Here is a 21,563-nt window from a genome sequence, read left to right as displayed (position 1 = left end):
TCGGAGTTTGGTGAAGGCTAAACTTGCTGGGTGTCTAAATAGCTAGCCCTGTGATGCCGGACTATCTACTGAGAATATTGCAAAATGTGCTTTCACCGAAAAGCTATTTTAAAATCGGACATATCGAGTGCATAGAGGAGTTCTGTATCTATAATTCTTAAAATAATTGTTATGCTTTTTGTGAACGTTTATCGTGAGTAATTTAGTAAATTGTTAGTAAATTCGCCGGAAGTTTGCGGGGGGTATGCTAGTTCTGAACGTCACATGCTAATGTAAAAAGCTGTTTTTTGATATAAATATGAACTTGATTGAACAAAACATGCATGTATTGTATAGCATAATGTCCTAGGTGTGTCATCTGATGAAGATCATCAAAGGTTAGTGCTGCATTTAGCTGTCTTCTGGGTTTTTGTGACATTATATGCTAGCTTGAAAAATGGGTGTCTGATTATTTCTGGCTGGGTACTCTGCTGACATAATCTAATGTTTTGCTTTCGTTGTAAAGCCTTTTTGAAATCGGACAGTGTGGTTAGAATAACGAGAGTCTTGTCTTTAAAATGCTGTAAAATAGTCATATGTTTGAGAAATTGAAGTAATAGCATTTCTATGGTATTTGAATATCGCGCCACAGGATTCAACTGGCTGTTACGTAGGTGGGACGATTTGGTGCCACCTGCCCTAGAGAGGTTAAACGCTGTGTACTACTCCCTTCACAGAACAGCGCAAACTGGCTCCAACCAGATTAGAAAGAGGAGTGTGAGTCCCCGATGCACAACTGAGCAAGAGGACAAGTACATTAGTGTCTAGTTCAAGAAACGGACACCTCCCAAATCCTCAACTGGCAGCTTCATTAACGCAATCGTCCCACACTATTCAACAGCCAGTGAAAAATCAGAGCGCCAAATTCAAAACCACAAAATGTCATAATTCAAAGTTGTCAAACATAGGACTATTTTACACCATTTTATAGATACACTTCTCCTGAATCGAACCACATTGTCCGATTTCAAAAAGGCTTTACAGCGAAAGCAAAACATTAGATTATGTTAGGAGAGTACATAGACACAAATAACCACACAGCCATTTTCAAAGCAACTACATGCATCACAAATACCCAAAACACAGCTAAATGAAGCACTAACCTTTGACGATCTTCATCAGATGATACTCCTAGGACATCATGTTACACAATACATGCATTTTTTTGTTCGATAAAGTTCATATTTATATAAAAAAACAGCAATTTACATTGACGTTCAGAAAATATTTTCCCTCAAATACTGCCGGTGAATCAGCACCACAATTTACAAAAATACTTGTCATAAACGTTGATAAAATATTAAACTGTCATTCAAAGAATTATAGATGAACATCTCCTTTATGCTAACGCTGTGAAAGATTTCAAAAAAGCTTGACGAGGAAAGCACACTTTGCAATAATCTGAGTACTGCGCTCAGAAAAATACACTAGGCAATACAGATAGCCGCCATTTTGGAGTCATCTAAAATCATAAATTGCATTAGAAATATTCCCTTACCTTTGATCTTCATCAGAAGGCACTTCCAGGAATCCCAGGTCCACAATAAATGTTGTTTTGTTCGATAAACTCCATAATTTGTCCAAATAGCTCCTTGTTGTTCGCGCGTTCAGTTCAGCTACTCCAAATGTAGGAAGCGCGCCGAAAATGTCACGAAGAAAAGTAAAAAAATATATATATTTACGTTCGTTCAAACATGTTAAACGTTGTAAAGCATCAATCTTTAGGGCCTTTAGAACGTGAAACTTCAGTAATATTCCAACAGGACGGTTCCAGTGTCTTGAAAAATGTTTTGGAACATAGGTCCCTTCTGACATGAATGCGCGCCAATGAACTGATGGGTCTACAAATTCCCAGCCTTCTTGTTCGGTCTCTGTTCATCATAGACGCCTCAAACAACTTTCTAAAGACTGTTGACATCTAGTGGAACCCTAACTCACTGTGTTCGATTGGCAATGACTTGAAAGGACTACAAGCACCAGAATTCTCACTTCCTGGTTAGATTTTTCTCAGGTTTTTGCCTGCCATATGAGTTCTGTTATACTCACAGACATCATTCAAACAGTTTTAGAAACTTCAGAGTGTTTTCCATCCAAATCTACTAATAATATGCATATTCTAGTTCCTGGGCCCGAGTAGTAGGCCGTTTTAATTTGGGTGCATTTTTCATCCGGCTGTGAAAAGTCTTCCCTGTGGCTCAGTTGGTAGAGCATGGTGTGTGCAACGCCAAGGTTGTGGGTTCGATTCCCACGGGGGGCCAGTACAAAAAAATAAATAATATGAAATGTATGTATTCACTACTGTAAGTCGCTCTGGATAAGAGCGTCTGCTAAATGACTAAAATGTAAATGTATAATACTGCCCCCTACCCTAGAGAGGTTAAATAGTACCCGCAAAACACCAGTCTCAACGTCAACAGTGAAGAGGCGACTCCGGGATGCTGGCCTTTTTAGGCAGAGTTAATAAAGAAAGATCCATATCTCAGACTGGCCAATAAAAATAAAATATTAAGATGGGCAAAAGAACACAGACACTGGACAGAGGAACTCTGCCAAGAAAGCCAGCATCCCGGAGTCGCCTCTTCACTGTTGACGTTGAGACTGGTGTTTTGCGGGTTCTATTTAATGAAGCTGGCAGTTGAGGACTTGTAAGGCATCTGTTTCTTGAACTAGACACTCTAATGTACTTGTTCTCTTGCTCAGTTGTGCACCGGGGCCTCCCACTCCTATTCTGGTTAGAGCCAGTTTGCGCTGTTCTGTGAAGGGAGTAGTACACAGCATTTAAGGGATCTGCAGTTTCTTTGCAATTTCTCACATGGAATAGCCTTCATTTCTCAGAACAAGAATAGACTGACGAGTTTCAGAAGGAAGTTCTTTGTTTCTGGCCATTTTTGAGCCTGTAACCAAACCCACAAATGCTGATACTCAACTAGTCTAAAGAAGGCCAGTTTTATTGCTTCTTTAATCAGCACCACAGTTTTCAGCTGTGCTAACATAATTGCAAAATGGTTTTCTAATGATCAATTAGCCTTTTAAAATGATGAACTTGGATTAGCTAACACAACGTGCCATTGGAACACAGGAGTGATGGTTTCTGATAATGGCCCTATGTAGAGATATTCCATAAAAAATCTGCTGTTTCCATCTACAATAGTAATTTACAACATTAACAATGTCTACACTGTATTTCTGATCAATTTGATGTTATTTTAATGGATAAAAAAATGTGCTTCTCTTTCCAAAACAAGGATAGTTCAGAGTGACCCCAAACTTCTGAACGGTGGTGTATGTACGAACTCTACTGAACTGTTTCAGCTGCGAAGCATGCTGAAGCCTTAAAATAGAAGCATGTCTGTTCTACGAAATACATGACTAAATAAATGTATTCTCAAAGGTTGTATTTTCTCTCTTAACGCTGTGTGTACTGAACTGACGTGCATGATTGTTGCTGACACTCCGATGTTTAGAAGAAGTGAATTAAACTGCGACGCTCAACTTGAACAGCGGTGTGTAGCCTACTGTTGCTGCTGGCAAAGTCATTTAAAGCCTATACTTTATCACTGAGGATGTAACTTTATTTACAGTTATAATGTTTTTGCCATGTAATGTTAAAACAGTCAGACAACCCCATTGTAAAATATTTAACTGTGTTCTATGCCAGATAAATATTCCTCTCGAGACGCATCCTATGGCTCTTCACAGAGAGGGAAACATTCATTCTGACCATTTACAATTATACTCATTTTGGAGTAGAATGTACATTTTTAAAAGTTACCGGAACTGAGTTTCTCAGTCCTTCTACATCGGAATCTGTACTCCCTAAGCAAGGGGACTGGAATTGGTTACATTTGCAGTTTAATGCATGTACAAAATTATCCTTGCTGTGGCTAATGCTAAAAGGCATATTGCTACATAGTGTTAATACTGAAGTTGACCCTGTTCTAACAAGCACATTTCTCCCCAGGAGGAGGAGCGCCGGAAGCAGGAGGAGGAGCGCCGGAAGCAGGAGGAGGAGCGCCGGGAGGAGGAGCGCCGGAAGCAGGAGGAGGAGCGCCAGAAGCAGGAGGAGCTGGAGGCCCTGAGGAGGTGCGAGGAGGAGAAGCGGCTGGAGGAGGCGGCGGCGGTGGCGTTGGCACGGCAACAGCAGGAGGAGGCGAAGAGGAGGGAGCAGGATGCCGCGAGGCAGCAGGAGCTAGCCAGACAGAGGCAACAGCAGCAGGAGGCGCTCCGCCGACTACAGCAGCAACAGCAGCAGCAACAATTAGCCCAGATGAAGGTGACTAATATTATAACACAGCACAAAATACACCTTACACTACAGCAGCAGCAGCAACAACTAGCACAGATAAGGGTAACATACTTAGTATGCACACACACTATACACACCTACCACTACACTACACACCATATATAACTACCAAAGTAACTTTGTAGTCAGAACATCACTGAATACTGTATTTTAAGGTACCTACAATTTATCATGAAAAATGTACTGGTTACCGGACTACCTTCGCTCCTTTTCCCTGTCTCGTAGCTGCCGTCGTCCTCTAAGTGGGGCCAGCAGTCAGCAGTCACGGCAGTAGCCATCTCCCAGTCCCAGAACGCCCTGTCGCTCGCTGAGATCCAGAAAGTGGAGGAGGAGAGGGAACGACAAGCACGAGAAGAGGTGTGAGCATAGGGGCTGAGTTCGTAGAGGGATACAGAGGCGCTGCAGTATAGTGCTACCAATCTGGACAATGCACAACAGCATTTTGGATACCATAATACAATTTCACTTTTATATCAACTATTGTTTAAAACGGGTCTAAACTGTTAAATCCTTCTCAACCCAACTCTACCTTTGAGTTTTTCTCACCTCAATCACCTGTCAATCACCAAACTGTTTTCGTGCAATGTTTATAAGGAGCGCAGTAGATCTCTCTCCCTCTCCCCTCCCTCCATGCAGCAGCGGCGCCAGCAAGCAGAGCTCCTGAAGCTCCAGCAGCAGCAGGCCCTGCAGGAGGCCCTGCAGCCTCAGGCCAAGCTCTCTGGTTGGGGCAGCGTGGCCAAGCAGCCGGCCGCCACCAAGTCCCTGCTGGAGATCCAGAGGGAGGAGGCCCAGCAGGTGAAGCAGAGGAAGGAGCAGGGTGGTGGGAGCCAGCAGCCCAGTCACCCCACCGTCACCCAGCAGAACCGCGCCCAGAACAGAGCTGTGAGTCACTCGTTGGTCTGGTCTGTTCATTCATTCATTTAATTCGTCTGCATTCATTCTGGGTAGGTCTTCCATGTCATTTATTAGGACTGTGTTGATAGTGGTGTCTAAAACGGTGTTTCTCAAACCTTTCTTTGAGGACCCCCAGATGTTTCAAAGATTAGCACACCTGATTCATCTAATCAAGGGATTTGATGATTAGTTGACAAGCTGAATCAGGTGTTCTAGGTCTGGATGAAATCAAATACGTTGAACGTCTGGGGGGCCCAGGAGAAGAGGTCGGGCAAACACTGCTCTAAATCAGACTACCCTAATTTCCGGACTATTAAGCGCACCTGAATATAAGCCGCACCCACTGAATAAAAAAATATATATATATATATTTTGAACATAAATAAGCCGCACATGTCTGTAAGCCGCAGGTGCCTACCGGTACATTGAAACAAATGAACTTTACACAGGCTTTAACGAAACACGGCTTGTAACAAAAATAAATAGGCTTTAACGAAACACGACTTGTAACAAAAAATAAAAAATTAGCAGTAAGCTTTAGTTGTCTTTTTGCACTGAGTCAATTCCTCACGCTGCTGTTTCCAACGTCTTATCATCGACTCATTAAGACCAAGCTCCCGTGCAGCAGCTCTATTTCCTTTTCCAACAGCCAGATCAATCGCCTTCACCTTGAAAGCTGCATCATATGCATTTCTCCGTGTCTTTGCCATGATGAGGGTGACAAAATGACTACCGTAATCAGAATGATGGGAAGTTTGAGAGTGCTCGATTTAATCTAAACAGTAAACCAAAAAGTTGTTTGACCTTAACCCGTTCAGCAATTTCATTGGTCTAATGAAAGCTTCATGCCGCCAAAAAACTGAGCACGTCACAGAATGTGTTTTGTTGGAGAAAAAAAAATTGAAAGCTGGAAAAATCCATATATTAGCCACGTCATTGTTTAAGCCGCGAGCTTCAAAGCCTGGGAAAAAAGTTGCGGCTTATAGTCCGGAATTTACGGTACTCTGTTAAAAAACTTCCCTTCATTATTTGCCGTAATGACACTGGTTTACTTTAGTTAAGTTTATTAGGATCCCCATTAGCTACTGTACATACAGCAGCTACTCTTCCTGAGGACCACATAAAACGTAAAAATACATGACAAACACAGTAAAAGACAAGAGCAACATAAGATATTACGTTCAATTCAAAATAAAATAAATTATAAAAGTAAAATAAGTTATATATAGGAAATACAACAGAAATACTATTTACACACTATTCTTATGTACAGTTAAATTTGATTTTTCAATAGAGGATAGGCACTCTGATGCCAGATGTTTTTTGAATCTGTTTTTTAACCTCTAGTATCAGAGCATTCCACGATGACATGGCTTTGTACATAGCTGGTCTGACCAGGTTGGATCTCTTTTCCCCCAGACCACTGCTCTGAGTTCCTCAGTGTGGGGCTCGGTGGCCACCAGCAGCATGGGCGGCGGGGCTCCTAACTGGGGCGGGGAAAGCAGCAGCATCTGGGGCGACAGCACCAACTCCAACATGGGCTTCTGGGACGAGGCGGTGAAGGAGGCGGCCCAGCCCCCGCCACAGGCCCCACCCCCCGCTAGGAAGCCCAACGCTCAGAAGAACAACAAGGCCAACGCCAACCTCAGGTACAACCTCGGGACAGCTTTACAGCTCACACCTGCTTGTCTATTTTGGCTGCTAGACTCGAAAGGTCGTGGTCAGGACAATTCTCTACCACATGGCTATTTTTTACATTTGAGGTATTAAGGGGAGAAGCCTATTTTCCACTTAGTCACATCAAATTTTATTGGTCCCATACACATGTTAATGCGAGTGTAGCGTAATGCTTGTGCTTCTAGTTCCGACCATGCAGTAATATCTAACAAGTAATCTAACAATTTCACAACAACTACCTGATAGACACAAGTGTAAAGGAATGAATAAGAGTATGTACATATAAATATATGGATGAGCGATGGCCGAACGGCATAGGCAAGATGCAGTAGATGGTATAAAATACACTATATACATATGAGATGAGGAATGTAGGATATGTAGACATTACTAAAGTGGCTTTATTTAAAGTGACTAGTGATACCTTTATTAAATCCATTTATTACATTTATTAAAGTGGCCTGAGATTTGATTCTGTATGTTGGCAGCAGCCACTCTGTGTTAGTGATGGCTGTTTAACAGTCTGATGGCCTTGAGATAGAAGCTGTTTTTGTCTCTTGGTCCCAGCTTTGATGCACCTGTACTGACCTCGCCTTCTGGATGATAGTGGGGTGAACAGGCAGTGGCTCGGGTGGTTGTTGTCCTTGATGATCTTTTTGGCCTTCCTATGACATCGGGTGGTGTAGGTGTCTTGGAGGGCAGGTAGTTTGCACCCGGTGATGCGTTGTGCAGACCTAACTACCCTCTGGAGAGCCTTGCGGTTGTGGGCGGAGCAGTTGCCGTATCAGGCGGTGATACAGCCCGACAGGATGCTCTCTATTGTGCATCTGTAAGTGTTTTTGGTGACAAGCCAAATTTCTTCAGCCTCCTGAGGTTGAAGAGGCGCTGTTGCGCCTTCTTCACCACGCTGTTTGTGTGGGTGGACCATTTCAGTTTGTCCGTGATGTGTACGCCGAGGAACTTAACTTTCCACCTTCTCCACTACTGTCCCGTCGATGTGGATAGGGGGGTGCTCCCTCTGCTGTTTCCTGAAGTCCGCGATCATCTCCTTTGTTTTGTTGACATTGAGTGTGAGGTTATTTACCTGACACCGCACTCCGAGGGCCCTCACCTCCTTCCTGTAGACCGTCTCGTCGTTTTTGGTAATCAAGCCTACCACTGTAGTGTCGTCTGCAAACTTGATGATTGAGTTGGAGGCGTGCATGGCCACGCAGTCATGGGTGAACAGGGAGTACAGGAGAGGGCTGAGAACACACCCTTGTGGGGCCCCAGTGTTGAGGATCAGGGGGGTGGGATGTTGTTTCCTAACCTCACTACCTGGGGACGGCCCGTCAGAAAGTCCAGGACCCAGTTGCACAGGGCGGGGTTGAGACCCAGGGTCTCGAACTTAATGACGAGTTTGGAGGGTACTATGGTGTTAAATGCTGAGCTGTAGTTGATGAACAGCATTCTTACATAGGTATTCCTCTAGTCCAGATGGGTTAGGGCAGTGTGATTGCGTTGTCTGTGGACCTATTGGGGCGGTAAGTAAATTGGAGTGGGTCTAGGGTGTCAGGTAGGGTAGAGGTGATATGATCCTTGACTAGTCTCTCAAAGCACTTCATGATGACGGAAGTGAGTGCTACGGGGCGATAGTCATTTAGTTCAGTTACCTTCGCTTTCTTGGGTACAGGAACAATGGTGGTCATCTTTAAGCATGTGGTGACAGCAGACTGGGATAGGGATTGATTGAATATGTCCGTAAACACACCAGCCAGCTGGTCTGCGCATGCTATGAGGACGCAGCTAGGGATGCCGTCTGGGCCAGCAGCCTTGCGAGGGTTAACACGTTTAAATGTTTTACTCACGTTGGCTGCGGTGAAGGAGAGTCCACAGGTTTTGGTAGCGGGCTGTGTCTTTGGCACTGTATTGTCCTCAAAGCGAGCGAAGAAGTTTAGTTTGTCTGGGAGCAAGACATCGTGGTCCGCGATGGGGCTGGTTTTCTTTTTGTAGTCCGTGATTGACTGTAGACCCTGCCACATTCTCTCGTGTCTGAGCCATTGAATTGCGACTCTACTTTGTCTCTATAATGACGCTTAGCTTGTTTGATTGCCTTGCGGAGGGAATAGCTACACTGTTTGTATTCGGTCATGTTTCCGGTCGCCTTGCCCTGATTCAAAGCAGTGGTTCACGCTTTCAGTTTTGCGCGAATGCTGCCATCAATCCACGGTTTCTGGTTGGGTAAGATTTTAATAGTTGCTTTTGGTACAACATCACCGATGCACTTGCTAATAAACTCGCTCACCGAATCAGCGTATACATCAATGTTGTTGTTCGACGCTATCCGGTAGGGCTGGGCGATATATCGATATAAAAAATATATCGATATATTTTAAATGTGATATGAAATTAGACCATTTCGCATATATCGATATAGTTCAAATTTGCGCTTTGATCCTTGCTCCAAGCAAGCTGCAGACCCGGAGCTCTCTGCGCTGCTCCCCGCGCCCCGCCCCTCTTTCATGCACAGAGGGGGGAGGGGCAGGAACAGACACTTCAACAAACATGGAGGAAGCAACAGCGTCTGCGGAGCGTTTTGAGGAGGAATTGGTTAGTAAAAGAAAAGCATTGGCTCAGTAATTTGGAGATGGTTCGGATTCAAAGTATCAGATGAGCAACAAAATCACGTTTTATGTAGGCAGTGCCATAAAAAAGTTACAGCCAGGGGTGGAAGCACTACAAATCTTTTTCACCACCTAAAACAGTGGCACAAACTGCAATACGAAGAGTGTGTGAAACTGCGCGCTGCAGAAGCCCCAGCCTAAAGCCGTCGACAACCCGAAAAAGCTCCAGCCCCGAAACAAAGCTCACTGTTGCAACTGTGGAACTGTGGAACAAGTCAGATTCAAAAAGCTACTGAAAACTATGGACCCAAGATATGAGCTTCCCAGTCGCAACTACTTTGCACGAGAAGCACTGCCACAAATGTACACTGAAGTCAGGCACCTTATGGAGCTTTGATTTCAAAAAAGGTACTCCTGTTGTTATATAGTGTTTATGTTTACATGTTATTGTTATTTGAACAGCTGAGCATTTAATCTGAACCAGGTGAAGAGCCCTGTTTATTATTTATTCATTTGATTTTTCAACTGTTCACTGTTCACTGAAATAGCCGGTTTCAATAAAACTACTTGAGACGTCATATCTGGCTTTGACTTTGACTGAACATTTGCTCTCATTTTGCGTAAAAAATATCGGGATATATATCTTATATCGATATTCAGCCTAAATATATCGGGATATGACTTTTGGTCCATATCGCCCAGCCCTACTATCCGGAACATAACCCAGTCCACGTGATTGAAGCAATCTTGAAGCGTGGAATCAGATTGGTTGGACCAGCGTTGAACAGACCTGAGTACGGGCGTTTCCAGTTTTAGTTTCTGTCTATAGGCTGGGAGCAACAAAATGAAGTCGTGGTCAGATTTGCCAAAAGGAGGGCGAGGGATGGCGTTGTATGCATTGCTGAAGTTAGAGTAACAATGATCCAGAATTTTCCCAGCCCGGGTCGCGCATTCGATATGCTGATAGAATTTAGGGAGCCTTGTTTTCAGATTAGCCTTGTTAAAATCCCCAGCTACAATAAATGCAGCCTCAGCATATGTGATTTCCAGTTTACATAGAGTCCAATGAAGTGCTTTCAGGGCCGTCGAGGTGTCTGCTTGGGGGGGATGTACACGACTGTGATTGTAATCTAATAGAATTCTCTTGGTAGATAATGCGGTCGGCATTTGATTGTAAGGAATTCTAGGTCAGGTGAACAAAAGGACTTGAGTTCCTGTATGTTATGATCACACCACGACTCGTTAATCATAAGGCATACACCCCCGCCCTTCTTCTTACCAGAGAGATGTTTGTTTCTGTCGGCGTGATGCGTGAAGAAAACAGGTGGCTCTACCGACTTTGATAACATTTCCTGAGTGAGCCATGTTTCCGTGAAACAGAATGCTACAATCTCTGATGTCTCTCTGGAAGGCAACCCTTGCTCGGATTTCGTCTACCTTGTTGTCAAGAGACTAGACGTTGGCTAGTAGTATACTCGGGAGCGGTGGGCCCGTCTACGGAGCCTGACCAGAAGACCGCTCCGTCTGCCCCTTCTGCGGCGCCGTTGTTTTGGGTCACCTGCTGGGATCCGATCCATTGTCCTGGGTGGTGGTCCAAACAGAGGATCCGCTTCGGGAAAGTCGTATTCCTGGTCTTAATGTTGGTAAGTTGACGTTGTTCTTATATCCAATAGTTCCTCTCGGCTGTATGTAATGAGACTTAAGATTTCCTGGGGTAACAGTGTAAGAAATAATACATAAAAAAACAAAATACTGCAGTTTCCTGAGAACGCGAGGCGGCCATCTGTCGGCGCCGGATGTGGTACATCATGTTTTATTAGTCTCCCATTGTTATTGACATCAATGTATGACTAAGTGAAAATTTGACTTACAGATGCAGCCAAATGTGTTTGGCACCCTTGTATCGTTTACTTTTTATTAAAAAAAAAATGTTAAAATTGAGCACAGAATTCCTCCCTACACATGCTAGGTATAGAAGTTGGTTGCATTTACCAGAAATTCCACTAGTGTGACTTTGTCCTAGTGTTTCTTGGCCCTTTACATTTTGTTGACACCCTAGGTTATTTTTCAATGTTAGTTTGTGTTTGATGCCAGGGTTAGCCAAGAGATTCTCCACCGCTACCACGGCAACCTCCCGCCCCTAAAGGGGCAGCTGAAAATGTCTCACCTAAGTGACTCATATTTGAGGGTACATTATGCCTGACTGAGCATGGAATACTCCCCAAATTCTGGGATCATTTCTTATCATTATAACACTTATAACACATTATAACACCTCAAATAGTTTCATTGTTCTCATGTACACCTTGTAAAACATTTCAGAGTAGAGACCTGTATGATTAGTGTTTATTTACATGAGTTGTTGTATTAAGTGAAACTGACAGCTTTTTAGCTACTTTGTAGATATGAAACAGGCAATCATATCAGTCAAAAATATCAAATTCCCAGTTAATGCTACAAAACCAACTTCATGAGAGGTTACTTTTTTTAATATTTGACTCAACATTCCATGACGTAGAGTAAGGCATTGTTGGCGGAGTAGATGGATGCAGTTCAATGTATGATTAACATAATTCACCAACACATTTCTTGGCAGTCCAACAACTATTGCAACATGTTGTAAATCATGTTTGCTGCCTCATGCCATTCAGGATGCTCCGTTTCACTAACTACATTTCCATCCCAATTTTTTTAGGTGATAAAGTCATACCGTATAAAAGAAAACGGGTTTCAACCGAAATAATTTTCCAATCGTTTCGTTCTGAACAGAAGCAAAAAATCTATTGTTCCGTTTCACTGTTCCAACCAGGAAAATAAAGTTCTGAAGCAGTTTATATCGTTCTTTGGGTTCCTTCTTTAACCCCCTAGTGTCAATGTCCGTGCCCCTGTGGAAATCAAATTACCATAAATATATAAAAAAGATACAAATCTGTCAGTTTAATCTAGATCTGTTTTTTTTGCATTGGATGCATCTCAATTCATGTCGCATCTGTGGTGAAAGGTGACGGAGCTAGAGCGGTGTTTGTCAGACCTTGTCAGATCGGTCGTCTCACAAAATCGTCGGTAGCATCCAAACGGTTTGGTCTACAAACTATGACTATTATGAGGTTTACACCACTCCAGCCTACGCTTGACATTGTGCATGGTGATCTTAGGCTTGTGTGCGGCTGCTCTGCCATGGAAACCCATTTCATGGAAACCCATTTCATGAAGCTCCTGACGAACAGTTCTTGTGCTGACGTTGCTTCCAGAGGCAGTTTGGAACTCTGTAATGAGTGTTGCAGCCGAGGACAAACTATTTTTATGCGCTTCAGCACTCAGCGGTCCCATTCTGTGAGCTTGTGTGGCCTACCACTTTGCAGCTGAGCCGTTGTTGCTCCTTGATGCTTCCACTTCACAATAACAGCACTTACTGTTGACTGGGGCAGCAGAAATTTGACAAACTGGCTTGTTGGAAAGGTGGCATCCTATGACAGTGCCATGTTGAAAGGCCATTCTGCCAATGTTTGGAGATTGCATGGGGGTGTGCTCGGTTTTATCCACCTGTTTGCAATGGGTGTGGCTGAAATAGCCGAATCCACTAATTTGAAGGGGTGTCCACATACTTTTGTGTGTATAAATACATTTTTTATATATATACTGAAAGTTTATCATGACATGCATTGATGATCTGTCTCCCCAGACAGGAATACATCAGTATTCAATGCACCTGTATTTGACAAGTTGTTCTATAGAGGTGTATAAAGACAAGTAAAACACAAATCTGGTCTCACATCTCTAATACTATATATACCGTAAATTCCAGGCTATAAGCCGCAACTTTTTTCCCAGGCTTTGAAGCTCGCGGCTTAAACAATGGCGTGGCTAATATATGGATTTTTCCCGCTTTCAATTTTTTTTCCTCCAAAAAAACATTCTGTGACGTGCTCAGTTTTTTGGCAACATGAAGCTTTCATTAGACCAATGAAATTGCCGAACGGGTTAAGGTCAAACAACTTTTTTGTTTACTGTTTAGATTAAATCGAGCGCTCTCAAACTTCCCATCATTCTGATTACGGTAGTCACTTTGTCACCCTCATCATGGCAAAGACACGGAGAAATGCATATGATGCAGCTCTCAAGGTGAAGGCGATTGATCTGGCTGTTGGAAAAGGAAATAGAGCTGCTGCACGGGAGCTTGGTCTTAATGAGTCGATGATAAGACGTTGGAAACAGCAGCGTGAGGAATTGACTCAGTGCAAAAAGACAACTAAAGCTTACTGCAAATGTTTTATTTTTTGTTACAAGTCGTGTTTCGTTAGCCTGTGTAAAGTTCATTTGTTTCAATGTACCGGTAGGCACCTGCGGCTTATGTGCGGCTTATTTATGTTCAAAATATTATTTTTATATAATATATATATATCTCTTTTTAAATTCAGTGGGTGCGGCTTATATTCAGGTGCGCTTAATAGTCCGGAAATTACGATATATTGTGCATATCATGATTAACTTTCAGTCCAGACCAAGGAGCCCTACTCCCCCCTACCACAGGACACTATTTTGAAATATGTGTATTGTGTAATTGTTATTCTCTGAAAATAAGCAAATATTCGTTCACTTCATATGGACTTTCCACAAGTTTCACATTTTTGGGCCCTTACCAGTTTGCATCCCTGAATATGATGAATCACTTATAAATAGAATGATGGTTTAACAGGAAGTCTTTAAAGTTTTGGGGCCAGTGTATCTAATTGTGTGTGTATGTGTGGTAACTGTGTGAGCAGCAGTCGGGCCAATAAGAAGGTGGTGGAGGAGGAGGAGAAGCTGCTGAAGTTGTTCCAGGGGGTTAATAAGAGCCAGCAGGATGGCTTCATGCAGTGGTGTGAGCAGACCCTGCACACCCTCAACACCGCCAACAACCTGGATGGTGAGTATATAATATGCGCACACACACCGCCAACAACCTAGATGCGTCCGAAATGGCACCCCCTATTCCTTGGACCCTGGTCAAAAATAGTGCACTATATAGGGAAAGGGTGTCAATTCAGACGCACCCTAAAGATACCTTGAACCTAAAGTTCTGTGTGTGATCCCACCTTTAAAACTCACCCGGCCCTCTTCCTCTAGTCCCGACATTTGCGTCTTTCCTGAAGGAGGTGGACAGTCCGTACGAGGTGCACGACTACGTGCGCGCCTACTTGGGGGACACGTCCGAGGCTAAGGAGTTTGCCAAGCAGTTCCTGGAACGCCGTGCCAAGCAGAAGGCCAACCAACAGAAAGAGCCCCAGGCCCCACAGAACCAGCAGCCGACTCTCAAACAGCAACAGCAACAGCAGGTGAGAGAAACATGGCACAGCAGTTCATTGGAAAACTGGGGTGTAGCTATCTTGTAGTAACCAAACGAGACAAAAACGGAGAAGGAACTTCCTGATTTTGTCCAAAAGAAACTTGTTTTTGTTGCAATCTGTTTTCCATTGCAAAACCTTTTGCTTTGGTGTGCACTAATGAATGGTTTGGAGTGGTTGTAGTCTATAGTTGTATGATAATCGATTGGACTTATATTGCGCTTTCCCAAAACACCCAAAGCGCTTTAAACAGTAGGGGGATGCTCACCTCATCCACCACCAATAGTTGAACTACCTAGTGTTGTCACGTTGGTAATATTTTATTATCGATACGATAGAAGGTCAAGTAACGGCGATACAACCGGGGAAACATTTCAGATATGTCTGGCGTCCTGTTCACCTTGTCCCCTGACACTTGTTCATATATTTTCTTAACGTTATGCTCATGTGCTATACAACACCTGTCACTGATATTCACATTTCTACTCAATACAACACATATTACTTTACACTGTTCACTTTATAATAGAATACTGCATAGAATGGCTAATTTGCTCATATTTGCAAAGGCCTACCTGTGATTTGGCTGGAAGAATGGAGGAAGGAATATATACTGAACACAAATATAAATGCCACATGCATTTTTAGGGAGTTACAGTTCATATAAGGAAATCAGTCAATTGGGGTGCCAGGCCCAGCCAATCAGTGAGTTTTCTTCCCCACAAAAGGGCTTTATTACAGACAGAAATACTCCTCAGTTTCATCAGCTGTCCAGGTGGCTGGTTTCAGACGATCCCGCAGGTGAAGAAGCCGGATATGGAGGTTCTGGACTGGCGTGGTTACACATCGTCTGCGGTTTTGAGGCTGGTTGGACGTACTGCCAAATTCTCTAAAACGACATTGGAGGCGCCTTATGGTAGAATGAACATTAAATTATCTGGCAACAACTCTGGTGGTGAAATTATATACAACTATGTTCGCGCTGCTCCAATGTATCACAGAAGACTGATCAGGGTCTCCATCCACCCTCGCCATCACAGCTAAATTATATTTTAAAATCTGATGGAGGATTAGATGTGCATGAAGAGCGGACAGAGAAGCAGGTGAGTGAGGGCTGGAAGGGGATGCGGCTGGCGGATTACAGCTGTCAAGGTTGTGCGCTACTGGTGGAGAAGTCACTTTATTTTAGGCAGAGGCAATAAAACAGACAGACGCCACTGCGTCAAAACCTCCAGCCAAAGGTAAAAGTGCAAGGCGCGAAACAGTCACAAAAATGATCAAATGTTTTACAATAAACATCCTTCGTGGAAAAAACACAGAATAACTGGGAAAAACCCAGCCTGGCGCGTACACACGAAACACGTAACAAAAACCAATTTCACACAAAGACATGGGGGGGAAACAGAGGAATAAATACATGCAGTGTGATTGGGAATGAAAACCAGGTGTGCAGGGAACAAGACAAAACAAATGTAACAATGAAAAATGGAGCAGCGATGGCTAGAAAGCTGGTGACGTCGATCGCCACCCGAACAAGGAGAGGAGCCGACTTCGGCGGAAGTTGTGACAACAGCTGCCACACGTAATATGCGCATAGAAGTGAAATGTAAGTTATTGGACCAGCGTGTAAAAGAGACTAGTATTGCCAAAGCAGCAGCTAATCTTCCTGGGGTCCAGCAAAATTAAGGCAGTTAATACAATTTTAAAACATTACAATACATTCATAGATTTCACAACACACTGTGTGCCCTCGGGCCCATACTCCACCACTACCACATATCTACAGTACTAAATCCGTGTATGTATAGTGTGTATGTTATCGTGTGTGTGTGCCATTGTTTGTGTTGCTTCACAGTCCCCGCTGTTCCATAAGGTGTTTTTTTAAATCTAATTTTACTGCTTGCGTCAGTTACTTGGTGTGGAATAGAGTTCCATGTAGTCATGGCTCTGTGTAGTATTGTGTGCCTCCCATAGTCAGTTCTGGACTTGGGGACTGTGAAGAGACCTCTTGTGGCATGACTTGCGGGGTATTCATGGGTGTCCGAGCTGTGTGTTAAGTTCATGTTTTAAGTATCCCTATATTTCTGTTATTACGGGGCTATCACTCAGTCAAGAGTGCGCCTGCGCAGGGAGTCTTGTCGTTGATGGACCTAGCCTAGAGTGGAATGGCTACCTTGTACTGTGTTCATACGGTATAGTAAACTTTGTTAAACTGGAACCTTGTCGTTGTGTCATTTCGAGTTAACACTGGTAGCAGAGGATGGCTAATAACTACAATGTGCCACCTCGCTTCGACGAGAAGAGGTCGTACGAAAGTTGGAAAAATGAACTTGGAATCTGGACACGGGTTACTAATCTGGACGCGATAAAGCAAGCACTTGCGGTGGTATTATCGCTCGAGGAAAGAGCGAGAGATACAGCACTGGAAATATCCGTTGAGGAATTGAACAAGGATGATGGTATGGGAACTTTGATCAGAGCACTGGATTCTGTGTTTCTTAAAGAAGAGAAAGACCGTGCCTACGAGGCATATTCAAACTTTGACAGTGTTACGAGAGATATTTCGGTTGCAATGACAGCCTACATCATTGATTTGGAACAAAGGTACAATAGGATGCGCAAGTACGACATGGTTCTCCCGGATGCAGTGTTAGCTTTCAAGTTGCTAGATACTGCCTGTCTAGATGGTAAGGAGAAACAGTTGGCTTTGACTGCTTGTACTGTACTGACTTCTGCATCAATGAAGTCGGCACTAAAAATAATTTTTGGTGAAAAGACGTCTGTCGCGCCAATAACAGATGGATTGCAAGTGAGTGACGCAGCATATTACACTGAGCAGCAGAGAAAAGGCACCAACAAGTCACGTTCTCAAGACAACCAGAAGGGGGCGCCATTTCCCGGCACAAATCCACTGGACAAATATGGAAGGAGATCAAAGTGTGCTATTTGTCAAAGCACTTACCATTGGGGTAAAAATGAATGAGTTAAACTAACAGAGGAAAATGTAAACACAGAGCAGTGTAACATTACACTGTTTTCAAATGAATCTGCTTCTGATACTGAGATTTTTATAGTTGAATCCTTAGGATCTGCTGTGATTGATACTGCATGTACACGGACAGTGTGTGGTCAGTGAACTAAATATGAAAGAAGTACAAAATATGATTGACACACCAAGCAACAGAGCTTTCAAATTTGGAGATGGGAGAATTGTCCATCCTACCAAGAGTTAAGATACCAGCAAAAATTGGTCAGACTAAGTGTCACATTGAAACAGAGGTGGTCCCTGCAGATATCCCCTTACTATTAAGCAAAGCTTCCCTCAAGAAGGCAGGGGCTGTACTAGACATAATACATGACAAGGCAGTGATGTTTAAACAACCAGTGACTCTTGAACTTACTACCTCAGGCCACTATTGTGTAAACATTTTAGACAAAGACATCACACAGAGTCCATGCAAAAATGAGATTCTGATGGACACAGAGCACATGGAGATTCTGACAGTCACAGAGAACATGAACACAAAAGAAAAAGACAAAGTATTGTTAAAGCTTCACAAACAGTTTGGACATGCTACAGTTGACAGACTTCAAAGTTACTCAGCAGTTCAGGGAATAATGATGAGAGTATTTCCATTCTACAGCAGATAGTTAACAGTTGTGAGACATGTCAAAAATACAGTAAGCCTAAGCCCAAACCAGCTGTTGGTTTGCCACTGGCTTCCAAGTACAATGAAACAGTGGCTGTAGATCTACATGAGTTAGGACCAAGTGTGTGGTACTTTCACATAATCGACCACTTCACACGCTTTAGTGCTGGAAGCATTGTGAATACAAAGAAACCCAGTGACATCGTCAAGCACTTCATTCATTCCTGGATATGTGTGCATGGCCCTCCCCAGAAATTGTACAGTGACAATGGAGGAGAATTCAATAATAATGAAATAAAAGAAATGGCAGAGAACTTCAACATGGAAGTAAAGACAACTGCTGCATACAGTCCATGGAGCAATGGACTTGTGGAGAGACACAATCAAACAGAGATCATGCTGAAAGTGAAGCAAGACAATGGATGTGACTGGAACACAGCCCTAGATTGTGCATTGAGTTTTTTGCCATCAAAGCACAATGTTCATGGTTACAGCCCATACCAACTAGTGTTCGGGCAGAACCCTAATCTTCCCTCTGTACTGGTTGACAAGCCACCAGCACTAGAAGGGGCCAGTGTGAGTGCATGGGTGGGACAGCACCTGTCAGCACTACATGCAGCGAGAAAAGCGTTCACTGAAGCAGAGTGCTCAGAAAGAATTCGCAGGGCTCTGCGGAAACAGCTACGACTCACCGATGACAAGTACGAAACTGGAAACAAAGTGTACTACAAACGATTTCACTGTCAATAGTGGAAAGGAGCGGGAGTAGTCATTGGCCAAGATGGTGTGGTGATATTTGTGAGGCACGGAGGCATCATTGTCAGGGTGCATCACTCAAGATTGCGTGAAGTAAATGATCAACGAGATAGAGGGGCTGTTGCTGAGAATGTTTCCTAATGAAAATGACAAAAAGGACACAGTAACAGACACAAACCTACCAGATGTTGCATCCAATGATATGGACACGGAAACTGACACAGGAAATTAAGCAGACCTTCAAACATGCCACAGATAATACTGTTGAGCGTTCAAATGAGGAAAACATTCAACATCAGCCACGTGTTAAGAGAACATGGTTGTTCCAATCTGAAAACTGGACAAACTGTTAAATACATGGACAGAGAAAGTGGTATTCCACATACTGCAACCGTCATTGGACGAGCAGGAAAAGCCAAAGGAAAACACCAGAACTGGTACAACTTGCAGTACTCTGAACCAGTTACACTTTCTGGTACAACAGGGTCAGCTGACCTGTCACTTGTAGATAATCTCAAAATTGAACCAATAGAAAATCGAGAAAAACAGTGACATTCAAAATGATGATGTACTTGAAACAAAGGACGTGTCATTTGACTCAGCTAAGATGAGCTCAGTAATTGGAGGAAAAATTGAGTGTTTGAGGAAGTCAAAGACATTGACCAAAAATGTCTCAACAAGGTGGGTGTGTACCCTTAAAGAGTCCTTAACTGGAATAGTGCCTAAAGCACATCTAGTGGCTAGAGGTTTTGAGGAGCTGGCTGCTAAACAACTCCCAAAAGACTCACCGACATGCGCCTCAGAGTCACTCGGATTGCTAATGTCAGTGATCTGCCAGAAAAAAAATGCAAACTTAATTCCATAGACATCAAATCTGCATTTTTGCAGGGAACAGAGCTGTCAAGGGACATTCACATCCGACCTCCGCCTGAAGCTAAAAGCGAAGGAACACTGGAAACTAAAAAAGTGTGTGTATGGACTGGCAGATGCATCACTCTACTGGTACAACAAAGTCAAGGCAACAATGCTGAATACAGTTGGAAAAATGTCACAAGTGGATCCTACAGTCTTCTATTGGCTTGATCAAGACTGCAGTGTGACTGGAGTACTTGCCTGTCATGTTGATGACTTTATCTGGGGTGGCTCACAGACCTTTGCTACAAATGTGATTCTACACCTCAAAGCTGTTTACCAGGTCGACCACAAAGGAACAGCTTTCTGACTAAAAAAGGCGCATCCTGTCTTGTGCTCCTACGGGCTCTCAGTAATGGAAAGTGGCAGCTTGAGTAATACAAATAAAAACTGTCACTCAACCCATTTGTAATGGGGAACTTGAATAATACTTGGACATTTAATTATGTTGTTTTATTTGTCTTTAAAGAAAAGGGGGAGATTGTTAAGTTCATGTTTTAAGTATCCCTATATTTCTGTTATTACGGGGCTATCACTCAGTCAGGAGTGCGCCTGCGCAGGGAGTCTTGTCGTTGATGGACCTAGCCTAGAGTGGAATGGCTACCTTGTACTGTGTTCATACAGTATAGTAAACTTTGTTAAACTGGAACCTTGTCGTTGTGTCATTTCGAGTTAACACTGTGTGCCAGTAGTTTAGACAGACAGCTCGGTGCATTCAACATGTCAATACCTCTCATAAATAAAAGTAGTGATGAAGTCAATCTCTCCTCCACTTTCCGCCAGGAGAGATTGACATGCATATTATTAATATTAGCTCTCTGTGTACATCCAAGGGCCAGCCGTGCTGCCCTGTTCTGAGCCATTTTGCCATTTTAACTTATTCCTTGCCACCCACTCTGAAACCAACTGCAGCTCTTTGTTGATTGTTGCAGTCATTTCAATCACTGTATAGTGTTGTCATCCGCATGCATAGAAACTCTGGCTTTACTCAGTCAGTGGCATGTCGTTAGTAAAAAATGTAAAAAGCAAGGGGAAAAAACAGCTAAACAGAATTCCTGATTCTAACTGGATTATATTTGAGAGGCTTCCATTAAAGAACGCCCTCTGTGTTCTGTTAGACAAGTAACTCTTTATCCACATTATAGCAGGGGGTGTAAAGCCATAACACAAGTTTTTCCTGCAGCAGACTATGATCAATAATGTCCAAAGCTGCACTGAAGTCTAACAAGACAGCCCCCACAATCATTTGACCATCAATTTCTCTCAGCCGATCATCATTTGTGTAAGTGCTGTGCTTGTTGAGTCATCTGATTCAATAAATGAAGGAGCTGAGTTGGCTTTTTTTCTCCAAATTTCATTTAAGGTGCCCCAAAGCTTTTTAATATCATTCTTTATATAATTT

The 21,563-nt window shown here is 43.2% G+C and overlaps 1 protein-coding gene across 4 annotated transcripts in view; it reads left to right on the top strand.

Annotated features, from left to right (window-relative positions):
• gigyf2 (GRB10 interacting GYF protein 2) overlaps positions 1-21,563 on the top strand; it is a 45,401-nt gene that overhangs the window by 22,008 nt on the left and 1,830 nt on the right. For all 4 annotated transcript variants that reach the window (XM_029704634.1, XM_029704635.1, XM_029704633.1 and 1 more), the window contains exons 21-26: positions 4,001-4,312; positions 4,571-4,702; positions 4,982-5,227; positions 6,659-6,888; positions 14,283-14,425; positions 14,626-14,834. In XM_029704634.1, the coding sequence (XP_029560494.1) occupies positions 4,001-4,312; positions 4,571-4,702; positions 4,982-5,227; positions 6,659-6,888; positions 14,283-14,425; positions 14,626-14,834 (1,272 nt within the window). The remainder of the gene's footprint in view (positions 1-4,000; positions 4,313-4,570; positions 4,703-4,981; positions 5,228-6,658; positions 6,889-14,282; positions 14,426-14,625; positions 14,835-21,563) is intronic.

Source organism: Salmo trutta, chromosome 21, assembly GCF_901001165.1.
Source record: "Salmo trutta chromosome 21, fSalTru1.1, whole genome shotgun sequence".
NCBI classification, from domain to species: Eukaryota; Metazoa; Chordata; class Actinopteri; order Salmoniformes; family Salmonidae; genus Salmo; species Salmo trutta.
Note: the sequence above shows the minus strand (reverse complement) of the source record. Positions and strands in the feature narration are given on the sequence as shown.